The 17,463-nt window shown below is 49.8% G+C and overlaps 3 protein-coding genes across 4 annotated transcripts; 2 read left to right on the forward strand and 1 right to left on the reverse strand.

Moving 5' to 3' along the window:
• Window positions 1–90: 90 nt before the first annotated feature.
• PTCD1 (pentatricopeptide repeat domain 1) lies at window positions 91–3,869 on the forward strand. Its single transcript, XM_063345089.1, has 6 exons — window positions 91–696; window positions 932–1,072; window positions 1,268–1,486; window positions 2,117–2,218; window positions 2,412–3,170; window positions 3,425–3,869. Exons 1-6 carry the CDS (start codon window positions 91–93, stop codon window positions 3,560–3,562), a joined length of 1,965 nt encoding a protein of 654 aa, XP_063201159.1. The 3' UTR covers window positions 3,563–3,869.
• A 1,248-nt stretch (window positions 3,870–5,117) lies between these two features.
• BUD31 (BUD31 homolog) lies at window positions 5,118–7,468 on the reverse strand. 2 transcript variants are annotated; one of them, XM_063345093.1, is made up of 5 exons: window positions 7,322–7,468; window positions 6,774–6,930; window positions 6,132–6,254; window positions 5,725–5,891; window positions 5,118–5,374 (listed from the first exon to the last, which is right to left on the reverse strand). In XM_063345093.1, exons 2-5 carry the CDS (start codon window positions 6,865–6,867, stop codon window positions 5,324–5,326), a joined length of 435 nt encoding a protein of 144 aa, XP_063201163.1. In that variant the 5' UTR covers window positions 6,868–6,930; window positions 7,322–7,468; the 3' UTR covers window positions 5,118–5,323. The 2 variants fall into 2 exon arrangements, with proteins under 2 accessions (XP_063201163.1, XP_063201164.1); XM_063345094.1 differs by lacking the exon at window positions 7,322–7,468 and adding an exon at window positions 7,215–7,236.
• A 149-nt stretch (window positions 7,469–7,617) lies between these two features.
• PDAP1 (PDGFA associated protein 1) lies at window positions 7,618–17,415 on the forward strand. The gene is made up of 6 exons (XM_063345091.1): window positions 7,618–7,716; window positions 11,656–11,747; window positions 13,663–13,770; window positions 14,150–14,271; window positions 15,695–15,846; window positions 16,564–17,415. The coding sequence occupies exons 1-6, from the start codon at window positions 7,704–7,706 to the stop codon at window positions 16,620–16,622; spliced, it is 546 nt and encodes a 181-aa protein (XP_063201161.1). The 5' UTR covers window positions 7,618–7,703; the 3' UTR covers window positions 16,623–17,415.
• The last annotated feature ends 48 nt before the right edge of the window (window positions 17,416–17,463 follow it).

Consider the following 17,463-nt stretch of genomic DNA (forward strand, 5'->3'; position numbering starts at 1 on the left):
CCGCCCCGCTCCGCTCCGCGCCGGCAGCGCCTGAGGAGAGGGGAGGCGGCGGCGGCAGCTCCTCGCCGCCCCGCGCCGCCCGCCCGCGGAATGCCGGGAGTCACCTCTGACCCCGCCGCCCAGCGGGCAGCGCGCGGGATTCCGCCAATCGCAGCGCGCCGCTCGGGCCCGCTCCCGCCCCTTCCGGCCGCGCAGGCGCGGTGGCTGAGGGGAGGGCGGTGGGGCCGGTGGCCGCTCCGCCCGCCCGGTGGCCACGGGCGCATCATGAGGGCGGCGCGGCTCCTCCTCCTCCCCCAGCTGGGGCCGCTCGCCTCGTGGTGCCGCTGGGCAGCCCCCGAGCGGGCAGGGAAGGCCCCGAGCAGGCAGGGGCCGCCGCCGGCCCGAAGGCCGTTCAGCGCCTCACAGGCCTTCTGCAGGCTGCCCGGTGGCCACCCGAGAGAGACAGATGCGGGCAGCTGCGCTGAAGCTGTTGGGGAGGAGAAGGAGGAGGAGGATGACGACGAAGGCGTGGAGTTCGGGACGCTGTCTAATAAATTCTCTTCTAGAAAATATTATCACAAAACCACATCGCGCTTTCAGAATTTAAAGCTTCAAGAAGAGGGAGAGGAAGATCTGGAAAGAAAACCTCGACGCGGCCCTAGGAACACTCCGTACTGGTACTTCTTAAAATGCAAGGCCCTCATCAAAGATGACAAGGTCTGTTCCCTGCTCTTCACTTATTTGTTTTCTAATAGTATTGATGAAAAATACAATTCTGTCCCATCTGTATCATCCTGTCATTTACTATCTTTACGTAAAGAAGTAAAATAAGATTTGTGAGGAATCCCGTGCTCTGTCTCTTCTACTACATCCTGCCCACAGCTGCATATATTAATATCCATTGAAACTGATTCTGTTGCTGCCTCATCATGGATTTTCCTCTTCCCTGTAGCTGGCAGAGGCTCTGGAGCTGTTTGAGGTGCAGATGCTGAAGGAAGAGCGTGTGCAGCCAGAAGAAAGCAATTACACTGTTCTAATTGGTGGCTGTGGCAGGGTTGGCTATGTGAAAAAGGCGTTCAGGCTCTACAATGATGTAGGTTTACGTTCTCTTCTCTCTCAAACCTTCATTACATTTTGTAAGATAAAACTGTTTCACATTACTTTGTCTCCAAAATGCCTTTGCATTAGTGTTTGCACCTTTTTAGCCTGAAACTCTTAAAAACAAGTTAAGAAATTCTAGAATTCCTTTCCTAAAAAGCCAGTTCAAATTCTTCTTCGCTTCTCTTAGATGAAAAAGCGAGGCTTAACTCCCACTGAGGCCACTTACACAGCCCTGTTCAATGCCTGTGCCGAATCGCCGTGGAAAGACTCAGGCCTGCAGAGCGCTCTCAAACTACGTCAGCAGCTAAAGAGCAAAAGTGAAGAGCTGAACCTGATCACTTACCATGCACTGCTGAAAGTCTGTGCCCTGTGCTCAGATCTCAGGATGTGCTTTGATGTACTGAAGGTAAAGACGTGACTTTTCTCGTATTACGGGTAGTCTGCTCTGGGTAAAGCTCCTGAAGTTGCTACATTGCATAGACTTTTTTATTTCATTTCCAGCAGAAGTAATTAGACATTACGTGTTTATATTTCATTGATCCTTGGTCTCATACAATGAAATTGTATTGGTACATACCAAACATTAAGTGCATAAGAGGAGGCAGCTGCAGAGGCTGGTTTTAAAACTCTGGTCAGGTGCGTCAAAGACTTATCGAACAAAGTTTTTGTGGAGTTTGCAGCTACTGTGTCTGTCTGTTCCTCATTTTGAAGGATGTTGATATATTGATACCTTGCTCCTTTTAGAGCTCTTACAGCAGCTTTTCTCAGAAGGGCCTGTCTGGGAGTAGCTAAAAGGATTACTGGTCCTGCCCCGAAATTCCCTGTAGCTCCCATCAGGGAAAAGCTAGGATCTGCACAGGCATTTTGGGGCTCTTTTTCTCCTGGAGCGATCATTCTGCTCAAAGCTCTGGGAGTTCACCCAATGCTTTGCTGCTGCTGTATCCCCAGAAGATGATAGCGGTATTTGAGCTTCGCAGCCAGCTGCGACAGACTGTTTGGGTAACTGCGAAGTTCAATGCTCTCTCTGCTCTTCTAGGAAATCGTGCACAAGGGCCATGTTCTCACAGCCGAGACCTTCAGCTTCATTCTCATGAGCTGCATAAAGGACAGCGAAAATGGCTTCCGATACGCCTTACAGGTATGTCTTCTTGTTCTAAGCGGGGAGAAAAAAGCAAGTTCTGCATGGTAACTCGTCACTTGAACACGTGGAAGGCAGCAGGTTACTCAGAGCTAATGAAGTAGGAGGAGTTCAGCTCCTCCTAGGACAAGTTCTGTAAACCAGACTTTCACTGTAATACCACATATATCTGGTGTTATCTTCCCCTCTTCAGGTTTGGAAACAAATGACTAAACTTGGAATAAAGGCCGACAGCCACATTTACAATTTGATGCTGCGTGCTGCCAGAGACTGTGGAATAGGTGATCCGGTCGTGGCTTCTGAACTCCTGCTCAGACCCAGCAATGAGAACTCATCTCAGCTAAGGCTTGCACCAGGGAGGCAGAAGGAAAAGGTGAAAAATCAGAAGAAGAAGGAATTGGAGGGTGTGGCTGCTGTCCAGCTGGATGTGGAAGCTTTGGAAAAGCAATTCTTTCAGGAGAGTTCAGTGAAGCCTGAAGAACTGATCCAGCTACCAAATAAAGATGCAGTTCGGGCTGAAACAGAACCAGCTGCTCTTGACAGCCCCAGTGTAGCTCACAGCAGGACTGGAGCATTGATGACGAGAGGCCAGAACAATATGGAGCCCGAACGAGCACACCTAAGCCAGAAGCAGCATTTCTGCAACCTGCCCAACTTGCTGGATTCCAGGATGCCTGGCACAGCTGTAGTTTCCCTGGGGACAGTGGCCACACCGTCTGATCGACTAGCTTTAATGGGGGATGTGGAGGGCTTCTTGAATAAAATGAAAGAGGACAATGCAGAACCCAACATTAAAACGTTTACATTACTGGCCGAGCTGGTGGAACCCCAAAGCCCCTCAGAATCCTCTTTGCTGGCACTCCTAGATGATCATAAAGTGAAAGTAGATGTGACCTTCTTTAACACTTTAATAAGGAAGAAAAGTAAACAGGGAGACCTGGAAGGAGCAAAGGTAAGAAAAAAAACACCTCAGAACCAGCCCTGTCACCATCTCCTTGTCTCAGGCCTCGAGCAGTACCTGCGTTTTGCTGTGAGACCTGTTTCTCTATCCACAGTAGAAACTGAGGATCTCACACTGTTTCCCATAAACCAGTGTTCAGGTTAATTTCTTAGTATTATGGATTCTGTTCTGGCATCTTTAGCTCTCTGTCTGGAAAGCTACAGTGAGACTTTTTGGAAACTGATGTCAACGCTTGTATCTTGCAGAGCATGCTGCCAGCTCTAGTGAAGAGGGGACTGTCACCTAACCTCCAGACTTTTTGTAGCCTGGCAATCGCTTGCCACCGAGAGAAGGATGGACTGCAGTTACTCTCAGATTTGAAGGTAATAAGCTCTGCTGCTTAGGGTTCGAGCTGCCGGAAGAGGCAAAGTGAAGCGTTAATGCATATAAAAAGACCTGCCAAGGTTTCTGTGGTGAGTGATTGTATTCTAACTCCAAAAACATGCAACTCTAGAGGTGCCAGCTTAGGTGGGCTGTCCTAGACGTGCACTGGGAAGAGAGGGCTCATGGGAAGGGGTGTGCTGACGCTGGAGAGGCTGCTACGCTGGAGCGAGAGCCTTGCTCCTTGTGTAGAAAGTACCCATGTGCCTTTTCCTTCGAATAGTCCTGCGCTAATCAGCAGATAAACATGTCTAACTGCAGCGTTTGTTGTTTCTAGAGGTCTGGAGTAACTCCTAACAAGTACATCTACAGCACCCTCATTGCTGCTGCTGCGAGGCAGCTGGATTACAGTTACCTCACAGAGGTCCTGCGAGACATGAGGAATAATCAAGTGCCTCCCAATGAAGTCATCATACGCCAGCTGGAGTTTGCAGCACAGTACCCTCCGAAATTTGACAGGGTAAGTAGCCAGGACCGCTCACGCTGTGAAGGTGTCACAGAAGACACCAGTAAGAGTGGAGAAACATAGACGTCTTTTCCTCTGAGTTTGTCTGATTGGGCTGACAGTTACTTGAGCTGTTTCTTTAGTAGCAGCTATTGCATGCTAGTACTGAAGTCAGCTCTCTTCTAATAGAAACTTGTTTTGTTGCGTTTCTGTTTGCAGTATAAGTCAAAGAACCCGTACCTGGAGAAAATTGATGGTTTCCGTGGCTACTACTATCGGTGGTTAAAAGTAATGGCAGGAGAGGAGACCCCCCACCCCTGGGAAAAATACAGAACAGCAAAACGTGCGGTGGCAGATGACAACAAAGAAGAGGCTGAGCAGAAGCAGCCAGGGCAGAAGTAGCAGCGAGCAGGATGCTGATGTCCTGCATCTTCCTTGTACTGGAAGAACGTGGAACTTGGTCCCTTAAACTGTCTTGTTGTAAAGCTGCTTCTTATTTCCATGAACCCAAGTTCTTGTGGTAACTACATAACAAAATACTTGTCCTTTGTTTTGAGGAGAAGAAAATACATTTCCAGGTCGTTTCCTTAAACTGCAGAGGAGTAGGTAGGCTGTAGTTTAACAAACCCTGTACTAAACAAGGAAGGAGTAAAATCAGATTTAACAGTGGTTTAGCTCAATGCTAGTTTTGTCTCTTTCCTGTGTTCTGTGGGTATCTGGGCACTTAATGTGTGACCTGTAAGTCTCTGTAGGCTGCTGGCATTCCTGAGTGGATCTACATGCTAATTCCAGGTTACAAACCTTAGCAGAGAGTTCTAGTGAACTCTAGCTTCCTTCTACACAGGATCGGGGGAAAGCTTGAATCAGGCCAAGGACTGTATTATTTCCTTTCTGTGCGCCTTTTAAATGCGGTTATTATTTGAGAAAGAGGGATAGCAGCTGCTTAAAAACAACGCTCATTTAGAACACCTGGCAGTATGTAGAGCAACATTCAAACCAACCAACCAACCAAAACACATCTAACAGGAGAAAAGGGGCATAGAAATGTTTTTCCAGAAGATTGCACTACTCTCTCAGGAAGGTAGACTTTATTTTAAAATAAATGGCTACACAAAAACCTACTCCAACACAACCACCTTTGTATATATGATCCAGGTGAATACATTACTGTTTTAATTGCTATACAGAAATATCCAATCACACAGAAGGTGGCTGTAACTGTCCATTGTGTAGGATGAAATCCCTCAGAGTTCAAAAAGTAGTCTTATAGCTAAAGGCTTCACCCAGAACAGCCTCTGCATCCGCAGTGAGTGCATTCAATGATTCTCCCCTGGAAAAGAAACACGAGGAGGGTATTTCAGCCAAGGTACAGTGAGCAGACAGACCAGCAAGCTGCAGCCTCAAGACAGAGAATGGATCTGTGTGCGAAGGGTTTCTGCTATCTGGTTTTCTGTTGTTTCCCCATATTTTAATGACTTCAAACGACTGTATGCCAAACCTGACAGTAACTTTAGAACCAACTAGATATCAACTCTGCCAGCAAGAGGCAGAAAATGTTGGAACTAGAAGAAATTACCAGGAAGAACAGCACTACCTCCTCTGCCGTCCCTGACCTGGGAGGAGTGAGACCAGGTACTGCAAGAGTCCAGGCAAGGAGAGGAACAAGCTGAAAACACTTACCACTTCCAGCTTGCTTTTGGGGACCCTGCAGATGCAGTTGGTTCCGAAGTTGGTGTCCCGCGTCTGGATACACCGCAGGCAGCAGAGGTTCTCATAACCCTGTTTCTTCCACTTCGCAATCAGGTTTTTGTCAGCGTATCCTTCCTTGATGCAGTACTCGTAGAGCTCTGTAGAGGAGCAGACACCATCACAAGCAGCTCCCAGGAGGAGCTAGAAGACTCACTATCAGGAATTACTGGCTGTAGTAACTAGCAGTTAAAGCCAGGCAGCTGCCAGCCTTCCCTCCATCTTCCCTCCCCAGAAACCTGATCCTTCCCACTGCACACCCAGTTCAGACACATCTGCAGGCAGACATCTTTCTCCCTTCTGTTTTCCCCTGCCCTGGGTAAAGCATTTGCATTCCTCACCTCTGCTGATAGCTTTTCTTTTGTAGAAGAGATCAAAGATGTAACGTGTTTTTTGGTGATGAATTCTGAAGATGGGCCAAAGGGATTCCACTTTCCTCTTCCCTTCATGAGGCTCAGTCTCCGCTGCAAGGGAAGACAAACACCAGGTTTCAGCTGACCGTTTTAGATGGCCAACTTATTTCTTTAGTCACTTTGCAATAAGCTGTTCCAAAAACATTCATAACTTCAATACATTAAAGAGATTAGACTGAACTTAGTAGGAGGAGACTCAAATGAGGGGGACCTGACCTGAAACAGCTCCTTTGGGAAATGAAAACATAACATCAGTGACCTGCACTGGGATGGCACGTGACTTCATGGCTGCCCCTGGCTTGTCAGACCAGAGCCACGGCACAGACAGGAACTGCCGGTCCCTCCACACGCACACCAGTGAGCTTCACCTGGGGCTCAGCCACGGTGTGTCCTAAAACAACTGTACATCGAACCTCTGTGCTCTGTAACCTGGGTACACCCAGAGAAAAGCGACCAGAACTGGCCCAGTCCCAGTCTGCAATATCACTGGGAGGCTGTGCTTCCTGAAACATTTACAGATTAGCTTGTTTCAGGGTCACATCTTTGAGAACACCCAACTCTGCTCTTTACCTTCTCTCATCTTCTGATCCAGCTCATCCAGCGTTGGCTCAATCAGCTCCCAGCCATCCGGGGGAGGCTTCCTGCTCCTCTTCACTTTGGGCATTGCCACAGGAACGAGGGTTTGACTGCACTCAAACGCGTGGGTGCTCCGAAGTCCTGAGAGCCACTATAAAAACAAAAAAAGGAAAACCGTCGTTAGAGATATTTGTCTTAAAACTTCTGTACCCCTCTGCCACTTTCTACCTCAACGATAAAAAGGAGCTTTATGAAGCTCGTGAAAGAGGCAAAACCTCACCCAGCACGGCCCTGGGGACACCGGCAGCCCGTGGGGCGAGCGCTGCCTCCACCTCACCGCGAGAAAACGTTTTTTTCTCCTCAGCGAAGTGAGGCGACGGCCGCCCCTCCCCCACTCCGGGCTACCCTACAGCAACAACTTCCGCCAGCTCCTACCGAAAACGCGGCCGAGGCGGCCCGGCCCCTCCAGCCCCAACCCTGCAGCCGCCGGGACCTGGCGTATCTCGCCGGGCCGCGGAGGCGACCGCCGCGGTCCCACTCACCTGCCGGGGGGCGCCACTTCTGCTCCGCCGTCACCTGGGGGGCCTCCCGCACCCGGGACGCCTCGTGGCCCCACCCCTCTGGGGTGCCCTCGGCACTGCCTGACGGAAATCCTCTCCACCGTGCGGACCGCCGCCTCGGCCCGGGCAGGGCGGAGACCGCAGCTCCTCGGGGGAAGAAGCGGCGGCGCGGAGGAGCGGGAGCGGTAGCGGTAGCGCTGCGGGCAGCCCCAGCGGCGGGGGCCTCGCGGGACCGCCGTGACTGGGCGGGTGTCGAGGGCCGCGCGCCGCGCGCGCGGGGGTGGGGCGGCTTCCGCTTCCGGGTCGCCGGTCGGGGCCGGGGGGGGGCCTCGCTGCAGCTGCCGCAGCCGCCATCGCCGCCGCGATGCCGAAAGGAGGTGGGGAACGGGGCGGGGCGGGGGGGTTCGTCCCTGCGGGGGTGGGAGCGGGATGAGGGGGTGTAAGGCCCTTAGGCCCCAGGGCGGGGGTGTGGGAGGAGGCCCCGGCTGTGGAGGCCCGGGGCGGGCAGGGCTCGCGTGTCCCACCCCCGCCACACGGCCTCGGCTGGGGAGGTGCTGGGTCGGGGGCAGGCCTCGTTCCAGCCCCCGGGTCTGCAGGGATATCTCTTTCCCCCCGCTCCCTAGCCGTGGGGAGCTTGGCCGTGGGGGGGTGTGTCTTTTCCCCCCTTCTCGGCCACGAAGGGGGGGGTCGCTGTGCCGCAACACCCCCTCCGGCTGCCTCGGGAGCAGGTCTCGGTTCCATCGCCCAGCCCGCTGGTGGAGGGCTTCGTGGGGAGCTTCCCCTCCCCAAGAGATGGCAGATTGTCCTCCTTTCTCACAGAGCCGGGGGATGGTGTCCCGTTCTGTGTCCCCCAACAAGTGCCGTGGGATCGCAGCAGCCCCCGGGGGTGTCCGGGCCGTGGGGTGCCAGCTCCCCGCGTGGGACCGGCAGCGGGCTGGGCCCCATGTGCTCCCCGCTGGGCTGGAAGCTGCAGCCGGTTCCCCCGGGACAGGCCTTGGGTCACAGGGACACCCGGGGAGGGGAGTTTACAGCTACACCGGGAATCCCGGGGGGCATCTTGGGGGGGCACAGGCGGTGGGGGGGGCTGAAGGCCTTCCCCTCCCGGTGGCTCAATGGTGGAGGCCTTCAGGGCTGGGTATGGGCAATCTGTGCGCCCGGGCAGAGGGTCCGGCCCTGAGGGGCAGTGGAGGGTGGTTTTGGGGTGGTCTCTGGTTCAGGGGCTCCAAATGCGGCTCCTTTCATGTGGCTCCGGCTGCTCCGCATCTGGGTGTTGCGGAGCGGGTACCGACTTGCTTGTGTGATTAAGGAGAAGTAATGAGGGACTGACAGGCTGTCAGGGCTGAGCTGGATCCACCCAGAACCTTCTCCAGATGCACCATCTGCATAATTGGCTCTTGTGCGAGCGTCGGTGAAACCTCAGTCATATACATTAATGTAAACTAGCCCTCGTCACTCGTCTTCTCTGTAGTTTGTTCCAGTTCATTTCATCAGCGTTTCCCAAGCTTTAGTGCCAAATCTGCTTCCCTATTTAGATTTTCTGTAAGCGCTTTATTTTGTATCCATTTGCACAATGTTAGACAAGGCTGAAGCTTTCACGTATTTTTTTTGTGAAGGCAAAGAACTGTGGTGGGTTATAACCCTGATTGCCGTACTTAAACGCCTCATAACTCAGAATTTTCTGCTCTGTATTTCACTGTATGGTTTTAAATGTTTGTTTCAAGCATTCTGCTTCTTGGGAAAAGAAGGATCTTTGCCCCCTGCGTCGCTTCCCCCCCAAGTCAGTAGGAGTTGTTATATTGTGGAGTGGACCTCTGCACTCACTGTTTAATAGAAAATGGGGAGGTTAACCAGACATTAATAAATTTTATTACAGGATTATTTCTCACTATTTTGTTGGGGTTTTTTTAATATCTTGATTCAAAAAGAATAAGTGATTCTTTCAGTATTCTTCCATTCTCTGATGTAGCTTCCTTCATTTTTCTGTTTAAAGCTGAAGACAAATGTATTTTAACGCATGTCTGCCGTAAGCACCAGTGGTCTTTACTGCAGGTGAAATCTGCAGGTGATTATATTTTAAAAGTGCTTCACAGAGGAGGAGAAGAATCATCCGTATTTTACAGATGGGGAAACTGAGGCACAGAGCTGACGTGAGTTGCGCAGCGTGACGCAGTAGGTCAGTGGCAGATGTAGGACCATCACTCTGCTTGTCTGACGTGCGGTTTGATCTCCCTGGAGGAGCAGAGCCCCGTCCCTGCCCTCTGCTGAGCTCCCCACAGTCCCTCCACCTGCTGAACCCATGGCACTGCTGGTCCCGCTCAAAGGGCCTTACTTCTCTGTCTGCAGGCTCGAATATAAATGAGATTGATTCACTCTTCAGTTTGCTTCTTTTTAGGCATTTGAGTTGCTTTTCCTCCCTTTATTACCACTTTTTATTTGAAGTAATAAAGCTTTTGTGTTCTTCACTTCTGAGCCCAGTGTAAAATTGTGAGCCCAGCTGGACAAGAAGGCTGCCTGGCATCAGTTAAGCTTGTAGCACAGGGTTGTTTTGGTTTATTTAGGTTTTCTTGGTGTTACGTAGTGTGTAGGGATATTAACTGTTGTTCAATGTAGAGTGGTGTCGTTTGCTGGGCAGTGAGGTAATGTCTCCTGGGCTAGAGCGTTCCTGTGGCAGATCTCCTTCCCAGAGGGTGTCAGTATTGCCACGTGGGATGGTTGGGAACAGACAAACAGAAAACACATGTCTTGGGTGAAGCAAAGCTCTTGGTTGCACTTATGGTTTGGGTGCTCACGAGCTTCCACAGCTGAGTTCAGAGAGAAGAATCCGGTCTCTGTGCTTCCCCATTTCACCTGAGAAAAACATCTCGGGGGTCTCTGCAAGGCTTCCCAGTGGGGTTTTTGAGATAATTTATTCCACAGCTCAGCTTTTACTGAGCTAAAATGTCTGAGAGCTTGTCTCTGCTGAGCTAGGGGGACCTGTTAGAAAATGTTAAATTTCTAAAGCCCACGGATGCCGACTGCACTGGTGCTCCCTGTCCCTCAAAGTCCAGCAGCGCAGCCAGATGTGGCCATGGCACAGCCGTGCAGTAGTGACAGATCTCTCCCATGTGTCCTGCGCAGTCCCCAGGAAGGAGGGACGATCCCCTCAGCCCTCCCCACTACCGTAAGGTTTCTGTTGTCCTCGGCAGGTGAGGTGGGGAGGGTGAGAGAGCGCGAGGATTTCCTGTTCCTTCCATCAAACTTCAAAGCAGTAGCAGAGAGCTCCCCTGCCTGAGCTGTTTGCTTTTTGCCAGGCTCACAAGTGGGTTTTACCTTGAGCTCCGTAGCTCAAGGCTAGAGACTGACTCTGCTCGGCTTGCTTTCCAGCAGTTCTTTGAGCTATTGTAACAACATAAACGGAGCAGTCGCTTGCAGGAAGCATTAATGGCTTCAGCAATTCATTAATCAACAGAATTTTGAACTTGAGAGCAGATCTTAGCCAGGCAGTCCAGCCAGCTAAGTTGACTCTCTCCTCTTCCTCTTCCATAAAGCTTGTTTTTATTTTTCCTTATAAAGCAGTAAAACATGGAGGCTGCTTTTAGTAGTTCTTCAGCTCTCATTGTAATTCCCAAAGCTTCTGTCCAATTAGCTTCCTATTTTCTCTTGGCACAGCCTTAGTGTAGGGGAGGGGTTAAGGAGGAAAGCTCGTCGGAGAGTTGGTTGTGACCGCAGCTGCCGCAGGAACATGCTGTGATTCCTCCTGCGCAGGAAACGCGGAGAGCGGCTGTGGGACTGAGCACCCCTTGCCAGCCCGGGAAGTGAATCAGAGAGGCCACAAGCACAGGCATGGGGGGACAAGGAAGGGTGGCGTCACCGAGAGCTGAGGGGGCACGTGGAAGCCCGTTGCCTGATAATAGGTGTCACAGCTCTGTGGTGGTTGAGGGACAGGAGTACCCTCTTTGGGCAGTACCTTCCTGGATCCCTCTCTGTAGGACAAGCCTGCGCTTGGCTTGGAGAAAACTGTACAGCTGATAGGCTGCTCTCCGTTCTTACGTCTCCAAAAACAGCTCAAGGGGAAAGAAGGAATTTGTTCTCCAAGTATCTTTCTATGGATCAATAATCCCAATTCTCTGTGTAATTTACCTGAAATTCTTGGAGTGTTTCACTGAGACTGGCAAGTTCAATGTGTCCTTTTTTTTCATTGTTGTTTAGATTCTATCAGAGGAGCTATTTTGGTTTGTCTTATCTTCCCCGAAAATCCAGAGAGAGTGCTGCAGGAGGAGTAGACCTTTCTGGAACCTTATCACTAAACCATTTATTAATTTTATTTTTTTGTACAGGTAGAAAAGGAGGCCACAAAGGCCGAGCAAGACAGTACACAAGTCCTGAAGAGATTGATGCCCAGCTTCAAGCAGAAAAGCAGAAGGCAAGGGTATGTGTTTGCCTGCGTTATGTCCCTGCTGTCGTAAGTCCTGGCTTGTGCAGCGTAACTTGCAGTTCATGAGAAATGGTGTGGCTTGGTCAAGTGCTACAGATCATTCTGTCACTGATCACAATATGAATTCTGAATATCTCTGGCTGGGGAGGCTGCAAGGTGTGACCCAGTGTGGTTCCTCATAGAAGAAAGGCCAGGTAGACCACCCAGTTCACAATTTGAAGGGTAACGGATAGGGAAGATGATTACACAGCAGCTCTAGACATCTTTTCCCCCTGTATTTCGTCATTCTAGCCTTCAGCATCAGCTAATTTTTTAATCCGTGCTCTGCAGCTTGGTTGTGGAGGAAAAGGGCTCACATCTTGACATCTAATGTATGTTGAAATTATTATATTTGTCGTTTTTCTCTTCTAGACTTAAAAGACCAAACTCCTTTGACTTCTTCCTGTACAAATGATTTTCTTGTTTGCCTCTGACTTGTAGGGAGAGATAACAGTTTTCTGGTGTGAGTCCTTTTTTGGACATGTTTCTGTGCCCCAACATAGGACTGTAACAGCTCCTCCCCGGCTTCCCCAGCTACCTGACTGGTATTATAAAAGGAACGGCTACTTCTTGCAGTACTTGTTCTCTTGTATTCCCAAATTATCACAGCTACGATGGCACACTCACTGCCGTTCTTCTGTGACTTCCTGAAAGTGCTGCCTAAGCCAAATCAAACTATTCCAGCTGAAGTCTCACAGCACTGACTACAGGAGGATAATTATACCCCATGTAGGAAATACTGATGAATACCTCCCAGAAGAAGATTACTCTTTCAAGCAGTCATGAGCCATATTGTTGACTCCTTCTTAATGTTTTGACCAGCTGTAACTCAAGATGATGGTGTGGTTTGCTGCTTAGCCACATATTCCGACTTTGTGTTGGATTTCTTCTTCCGAAGCGTAACTCCTCTTGGTTTGTTTTCTGATCCCACCTTCGTAGTTTCGTGCCATCTTTCCAAATTCTGAAACCACTTATGGGTCGGATTGTTCTCCAAAATGATTCCAACTCCTACCAGTGCAATGTCATTCACAAACTTTGTGAGTGCTCTGGAAAAGGAACAGAACAAGCAGGACCCCACTTGAAATGTCTGTCTTGTTTCAAAACAAACCAGAGAACGGCTCTTTGAGAAGGATTTCTTCTTTTTCTTTCATGACAATCTATACCGCACACATCTAATGCTATTTCATTAGGGAAAGCTTAAAAAAAACCAATTAACAAAATTATTCCTCTTACTGCCCATAGCTCATCCGCTTTTCCAGTTGCTCTGATCTGATGAGGGCTATTTGGCAATGGTAAAGCAAGCTATTCACACCCATGTTGGTTCTTCTAATCTTATCTTCTAATGATTTACAAATTAATTCCTAGACCTCTGACCGGTAAAAGCTGTGCTAAAAAAGGCTGTAATTTCTTGGATAATAATGTTCTGGTTGATGGTTCTCTGTTCGCTCTTCTCTAGGTTTTTTTTAATCTATATCTAGGATGGGATCCAGCTCTACGTTATGTCCGTGTAGTTTCCAGTCCCTGAGATATTGTGCACAGGAAACACGGGCCAAAATGTCTCCTGGAGATCTTTCATTTGGGGAAAGTAAAGTGCCAGTTCTGTCTTTTACAATCATTTTCCTGGCCTGTTACACAGAGAAAACAGCGGGGTTGTTTAGAGGTGATTTGTTGGGGCAGGTGATGTACGTGTTGAGAATGAGCTCTTGTTTTGTGACAGCTGGGCACCTTTGGAGCCATAAGGGCCGTGTCAGGAACACCGGTGCTCTCAGAGCTGTCTCTCGTCCCTCCAAAATTATCTCATTTAAGAGTCACGGTTGGATTTCGGATTTTTATTGACGTGCATTTTCTCTAATTTCCTGTGATTTTGTAGGAAGAGGAGGAGCAAGAAGAAGGAGGCGAAGGAGCAACAGGGGACCCCAAAAAGGAGAAGAAGTCTTTAGATTCAGATGAGAGTGATGAAGATGACGAGGATTATCAGGTACTGTCATTCTCAGGGCACTTAATGCGTTTGCACCACCCAGATTCTTGGGGCTGGTGAGAGATGTGAGCTACCTATAACAGATTTTTCATGGAAGAGCTATTTTTCGAAGCCCAAAAAATCTTAATTTGACAGCATTTTGTCCTCAGAGTTAAAACTTGGGTATTTTTATAAGCGAAATGCAAAGGCAAGATGTCAAAACAGGCTGAAGATGCCTGGTGGTATAAGTCTTGGTTTGTAAATGGTTTTGCTGTGTGGTAGTAAAAACATCTTGAATTCTGCTTTTGGGGTGTCTTGCAGTGTATTTGATGAGCTCTGATACAACACAACGTTGGGTGTGAGAGAACTTCTTAACCCTCCTCTTGTTCTTGAACCTTAGCAAAAGCGCAAAGGAGTGGAAGGGTTGATAGACATAGAGAATCCCAATCGCGTAATTCAGACAACCAAAAAAGTAACTCAGCTGGACCTGGATGGACCGAAGGAACTCTCGCGACGAGAGCGGTGAGTCTTTCCTCCTCTGTGTCCAGTTCTGGGCTCCCCAGTTCAAGAGGGACAGGGAACTGCTGGAAAGGGTGCAGCGGAGGGCTACGAGGATGATTAGGGGACTGGAACACCTCTCTTATGAAGAAAGGCTGAGGGATTTGGGTCTCTTCAGTCTGGAAAAAAGACGTCTGAGGGGTGACCTTATCAACGCTTATAAATACTTAAAGGGTGGGTGTCAGGACGATGGGGCGAGGCTCTTTTCAGTTGTGCCCGGGGACAGGACAAGAGGCAATGGGCACAAACTGGAACATAGGAAGTTCCACCTAAACATGAGGAGGAACTTCTTTACCCTGAGGGTGGCAGAGCACTGGAACAGGCTGCCCAGAGAGGTGGTGGAGTCTCCATCTCTGGAGACATTCAAAACCCACCTGGACGTGTTCCTGTGTAACCTGCTCTAGGTGACCCTGCTCTGGCAGGGGGGTTGGACTAGATGATCTCCAGAGGTCCCTTCCAACCCTATGATTCTATGATTCTATGATTCTATGATTCTATGATTCCTGCTGCCTCGGCAGGAGCTAGTGCATTCCTGGAATTTCATCCTCACCGGTGGCAGCAGCTTAATGCGGGGAGGTGTTTCCCTGCTGTGTATGTGGTGGTGTTTCAGGGAAGCCCTTTAGGTGCGTTGCTGTCTAAAGCGGACGCTGAACAGCAGCGAACTGTCAGGCAGGACTCACTGGGGTTCACAATGTCTTTTCTTACAAACCTGACAGTAGTTCTCTGTCCTCTGGGAGTAGCTGTGGCCATCCTGGAGCCAGGCAGCTCGGGCAGGTGTGCTGAGAGAGTGAAGTTAGTTGCTGTGAAGCAGATGTAAACCATTCCTTTCCTGAAGTTTTATGCCAAAATTCAGATGTAACCAAAATCCATTAACCAGAGGTCACCTTGGGGTCCGCTTCAATCTCGCTACAGAAGGTGCCCTAGTGACAGGTAGCAGTTTCCCAGACTCCAGGGGTCGCGGTGAAATTTTTGTCTGAGCAGATGAATAAGATGAGAACCAAAGTTTAATCTTCTAGTTTCATTTAGCAACGGAGAGTTTCAGAGTGAAAGATTCAAGCTTGCTTATTTGGGATAGATTGCTTCGGCAGGATTACACCTTTGAGGGTACGGCTGGGAAAAACATGTCATGGTGCTGTGCAGTCTGGGGCTAATTCATTTGACCTCATTGTGTGTCGGTGTCCTTGTTTAGCTGAACGAAGGTAGAAATAACCTCTCTCATCACTCCTGTTCAAACCTTGCAATAGATAGAACCTGGGCTTGAAAACTGGTGACGGGGCCCCCCAGTCTCTGTCCTCACAGTCCTTCCCAGTCAGAAAGCCTCCCCCGCTCTGCCTGTGCCCGCTGCTTACATGGATGCTCTGGTGACTGGTGTGTTTCGCTCAAACAGAGAGGAAATAGAGAAACAAAAGGCAAAAGAAAGATACATGAAAATGCACCTAGCTGGTAAAACAGAACAAGCGAAGGCAGATCTCGCCCGACTAGCCATCATTCGGAAGCAAAGGGAAGAAGCTGCCAGAAAGAAAGAAGAAGAAAGAAAAGGTTAGAGAGTGATTAATCATATCCTCTTACTTCTCTTTGTGATGGTTGCGCTTGCCGAGAGCCACAATTTCTCATGTCACACGCGGTAATCCCTCATCTCCCGAGACTGCGGGGTGTTGGTGAGTGTCATCACAACTCCTCTCGTCAAAACCAGGTTCAGCTGTTTCGTTCTTATAAAGCTCTTGCTTTATAAAGCTCCAGGACATCTGAGCAGGGAAAGAGAGAAGGGAATTGCCCTTGATATCCGTATTGTCCTCAGCCTCCCAGGCAATGCTTGCTCCATTTTGGGGGTTTAGCGAGTTCCTTGCGCTGGGTGTGATTCAGCTGCTTTGCTCGCTGGGATCCAGCCTGCCCGGGGGGTCGGCAGCCCTCCTCCCCTGCCCGGCCTTTCTCGTCGGCTCTGATAGCTGTGAACCTGAAGTCTGATGAACGTGTGTTCTTGGTGCCTTCCACGGAGAAATCCGTGCGTCAGCATCAGGGTAATTTGTGAATGCCTGAGGAGAGGCTGAGGACAGAAGGGAACATGCAAGGGGGGGCTGTTCCTCTTAACTTTGGCGGGGGGGGATGTACCATGGATTGGTGGGGAGGGTCGGATTTTCTCCCGTTACCTCACTGTGCATGGCTAGCAGGATTTCGGTCTCCGGGGCTGTCAGGCCACCACCAGTCCCTGATGTGTGCTGTGAAATGACGAAACCTCTGTTGTTTTCTTCCCCCCAGCAAAAGACGAAGCGGCCATGGCAGGTAAAAGACTGCAGTCACTATCCCTTAACAAGTAAGCACAGGACACGCAAGAGGAGGAAACGCCAGGGAACTGTGCCTGGTGCCTGCCAGGAGCTCTGTCGTGTTGCATACCATCGATGCCACGTAGGGTGTACTGCGGCATCGAAGTCACCTTCACCTCCAAGAGACACTGACGATGTGTTTGTCCTCATCCTGGCACAGATTTCCATTTTGGGGTTAGGGGCAGCTGCTATCTTCGGTGCAGAACCGTGCTGAACAGCAATTCTCTGTAACAGTTTGGAAACCTGAATGTTTTTGCCGTTTTTAGGGTTAAGAACTCATAGACGGGGAGGGGGGGGGCAGGGCTGGAGGGAGCTGCGCGGGAGGGGAGATGCTTCAAATATTAGATTGCAAGAAAGTAGATTGTGGGATCGTTGTGGGGTGGGGCATGGGGTGGGGAACTTTGACTTGCTAGTGAAAGCCCAAAGGATAACGTATCTGAGGAATCCTTTGGGGCAAATGGCCCGTCAAATTTTGCTGCAGGCTGTTGCAGTATCATCTGGGAGCCTGACTTCATGGACATCTGGAGTGCCGTTCCTTCCCGGTTTCATCCCTCCTCTCTTGCAGCCAGCCTCCCCTTTTCCCTCCTCTTCATTATTTTTTTTTTTTTTTCCTTCTCCTTATTAGGGATAGTGCCAGTTTTTAACCACATCATCCTTTGTTTAAAGGAAAAAAAAACCCCCAACATTAATTGTATCAGACCCAGATGGAAAAAAAACTTGATAAAGTTTCAAAACCAACACCAACAGAACTTGTATATTTGGCTGATTAAAATGTAAATTATCATAACTGCTCTGTCCTGGTCGTGTGTGTGTGTGTGTGAACGCGAGCGTACGG

Source organism: Chroicocephalus ridibundus, chromosome 8 (assembly GCF_963924245.1).
Source record: "Chroicocephalus ridibundus chromosome 8, bChrRid1.1, whole genome shotgun sequence".
Lineage (NCBI taxonomy): Eukaryota > Metazoa > Chordata > Aves > Charadriiformes > Laridae > Chroicocephalus > Chroicocephalus ridibundus.

Bases quoted from the DNA above. Each gene is read 5' to 3' on its own strand.
- PDAP1 (XM_063345091.1), top strand. The intron at 13,771-14,149 runs GTACTGTCATTC...CTTGAACCTTAG, and splicing joins AAGATGACGAGGATTATCAG to CAAAAGCGCAAAGGAGTGGA. The intron at 14,272-15,694 runs GTGAGTCTTTCC...TCGCTCAAACAG, and splicing joins GAACTCTCGCGACGAGAGCG to AGAGGAAATAGAGAAACAAA.
- PTCD1 (XM_063345089.1), top strand. From the start codon at position 91: ATGCCGGGAGTCACCTCTGACCCCGCCGCCCAGCGGGCAGCGCGCGGG. The intron at 2,219-2,411 runs GTATGTCTTCTT...TCCCCTCTTCAG, and splicing joins GCTTCCGATACGCCTTACAG to GTTTGGAAACAAATGACTAA. The intron at 3,171-3,424 runs GTAAGAAAAAAA...TGTATCTTGCAG, and splicing joins GAGACCTGGAAGGAGCAAAG to AGCATGCTGCCAGCTCTAGT.
- BUD31 (XM_063345093.1), bottom strand. From the start codon at position 6,867: ATGCCCAAAGTGAAGAGGAGCAGGAAGCCTCCCCCGGATGGCTGGGAG. The intron at 5,892-6,131 runs GTGAGGAATGCA...GCTCCTCTACAG, and splicing joins AAGAAAAGCTATCAGCAGAG to AGCTCTACGAGTACTGCATC. The intron at 5,375-5,724 runs GTAAGTGTTTTC...TTTCTTTTCCAG, and splicing joins CCAAAAGCAAGCTGGAAGTG to GGGAGAATCATTGAATGCAC.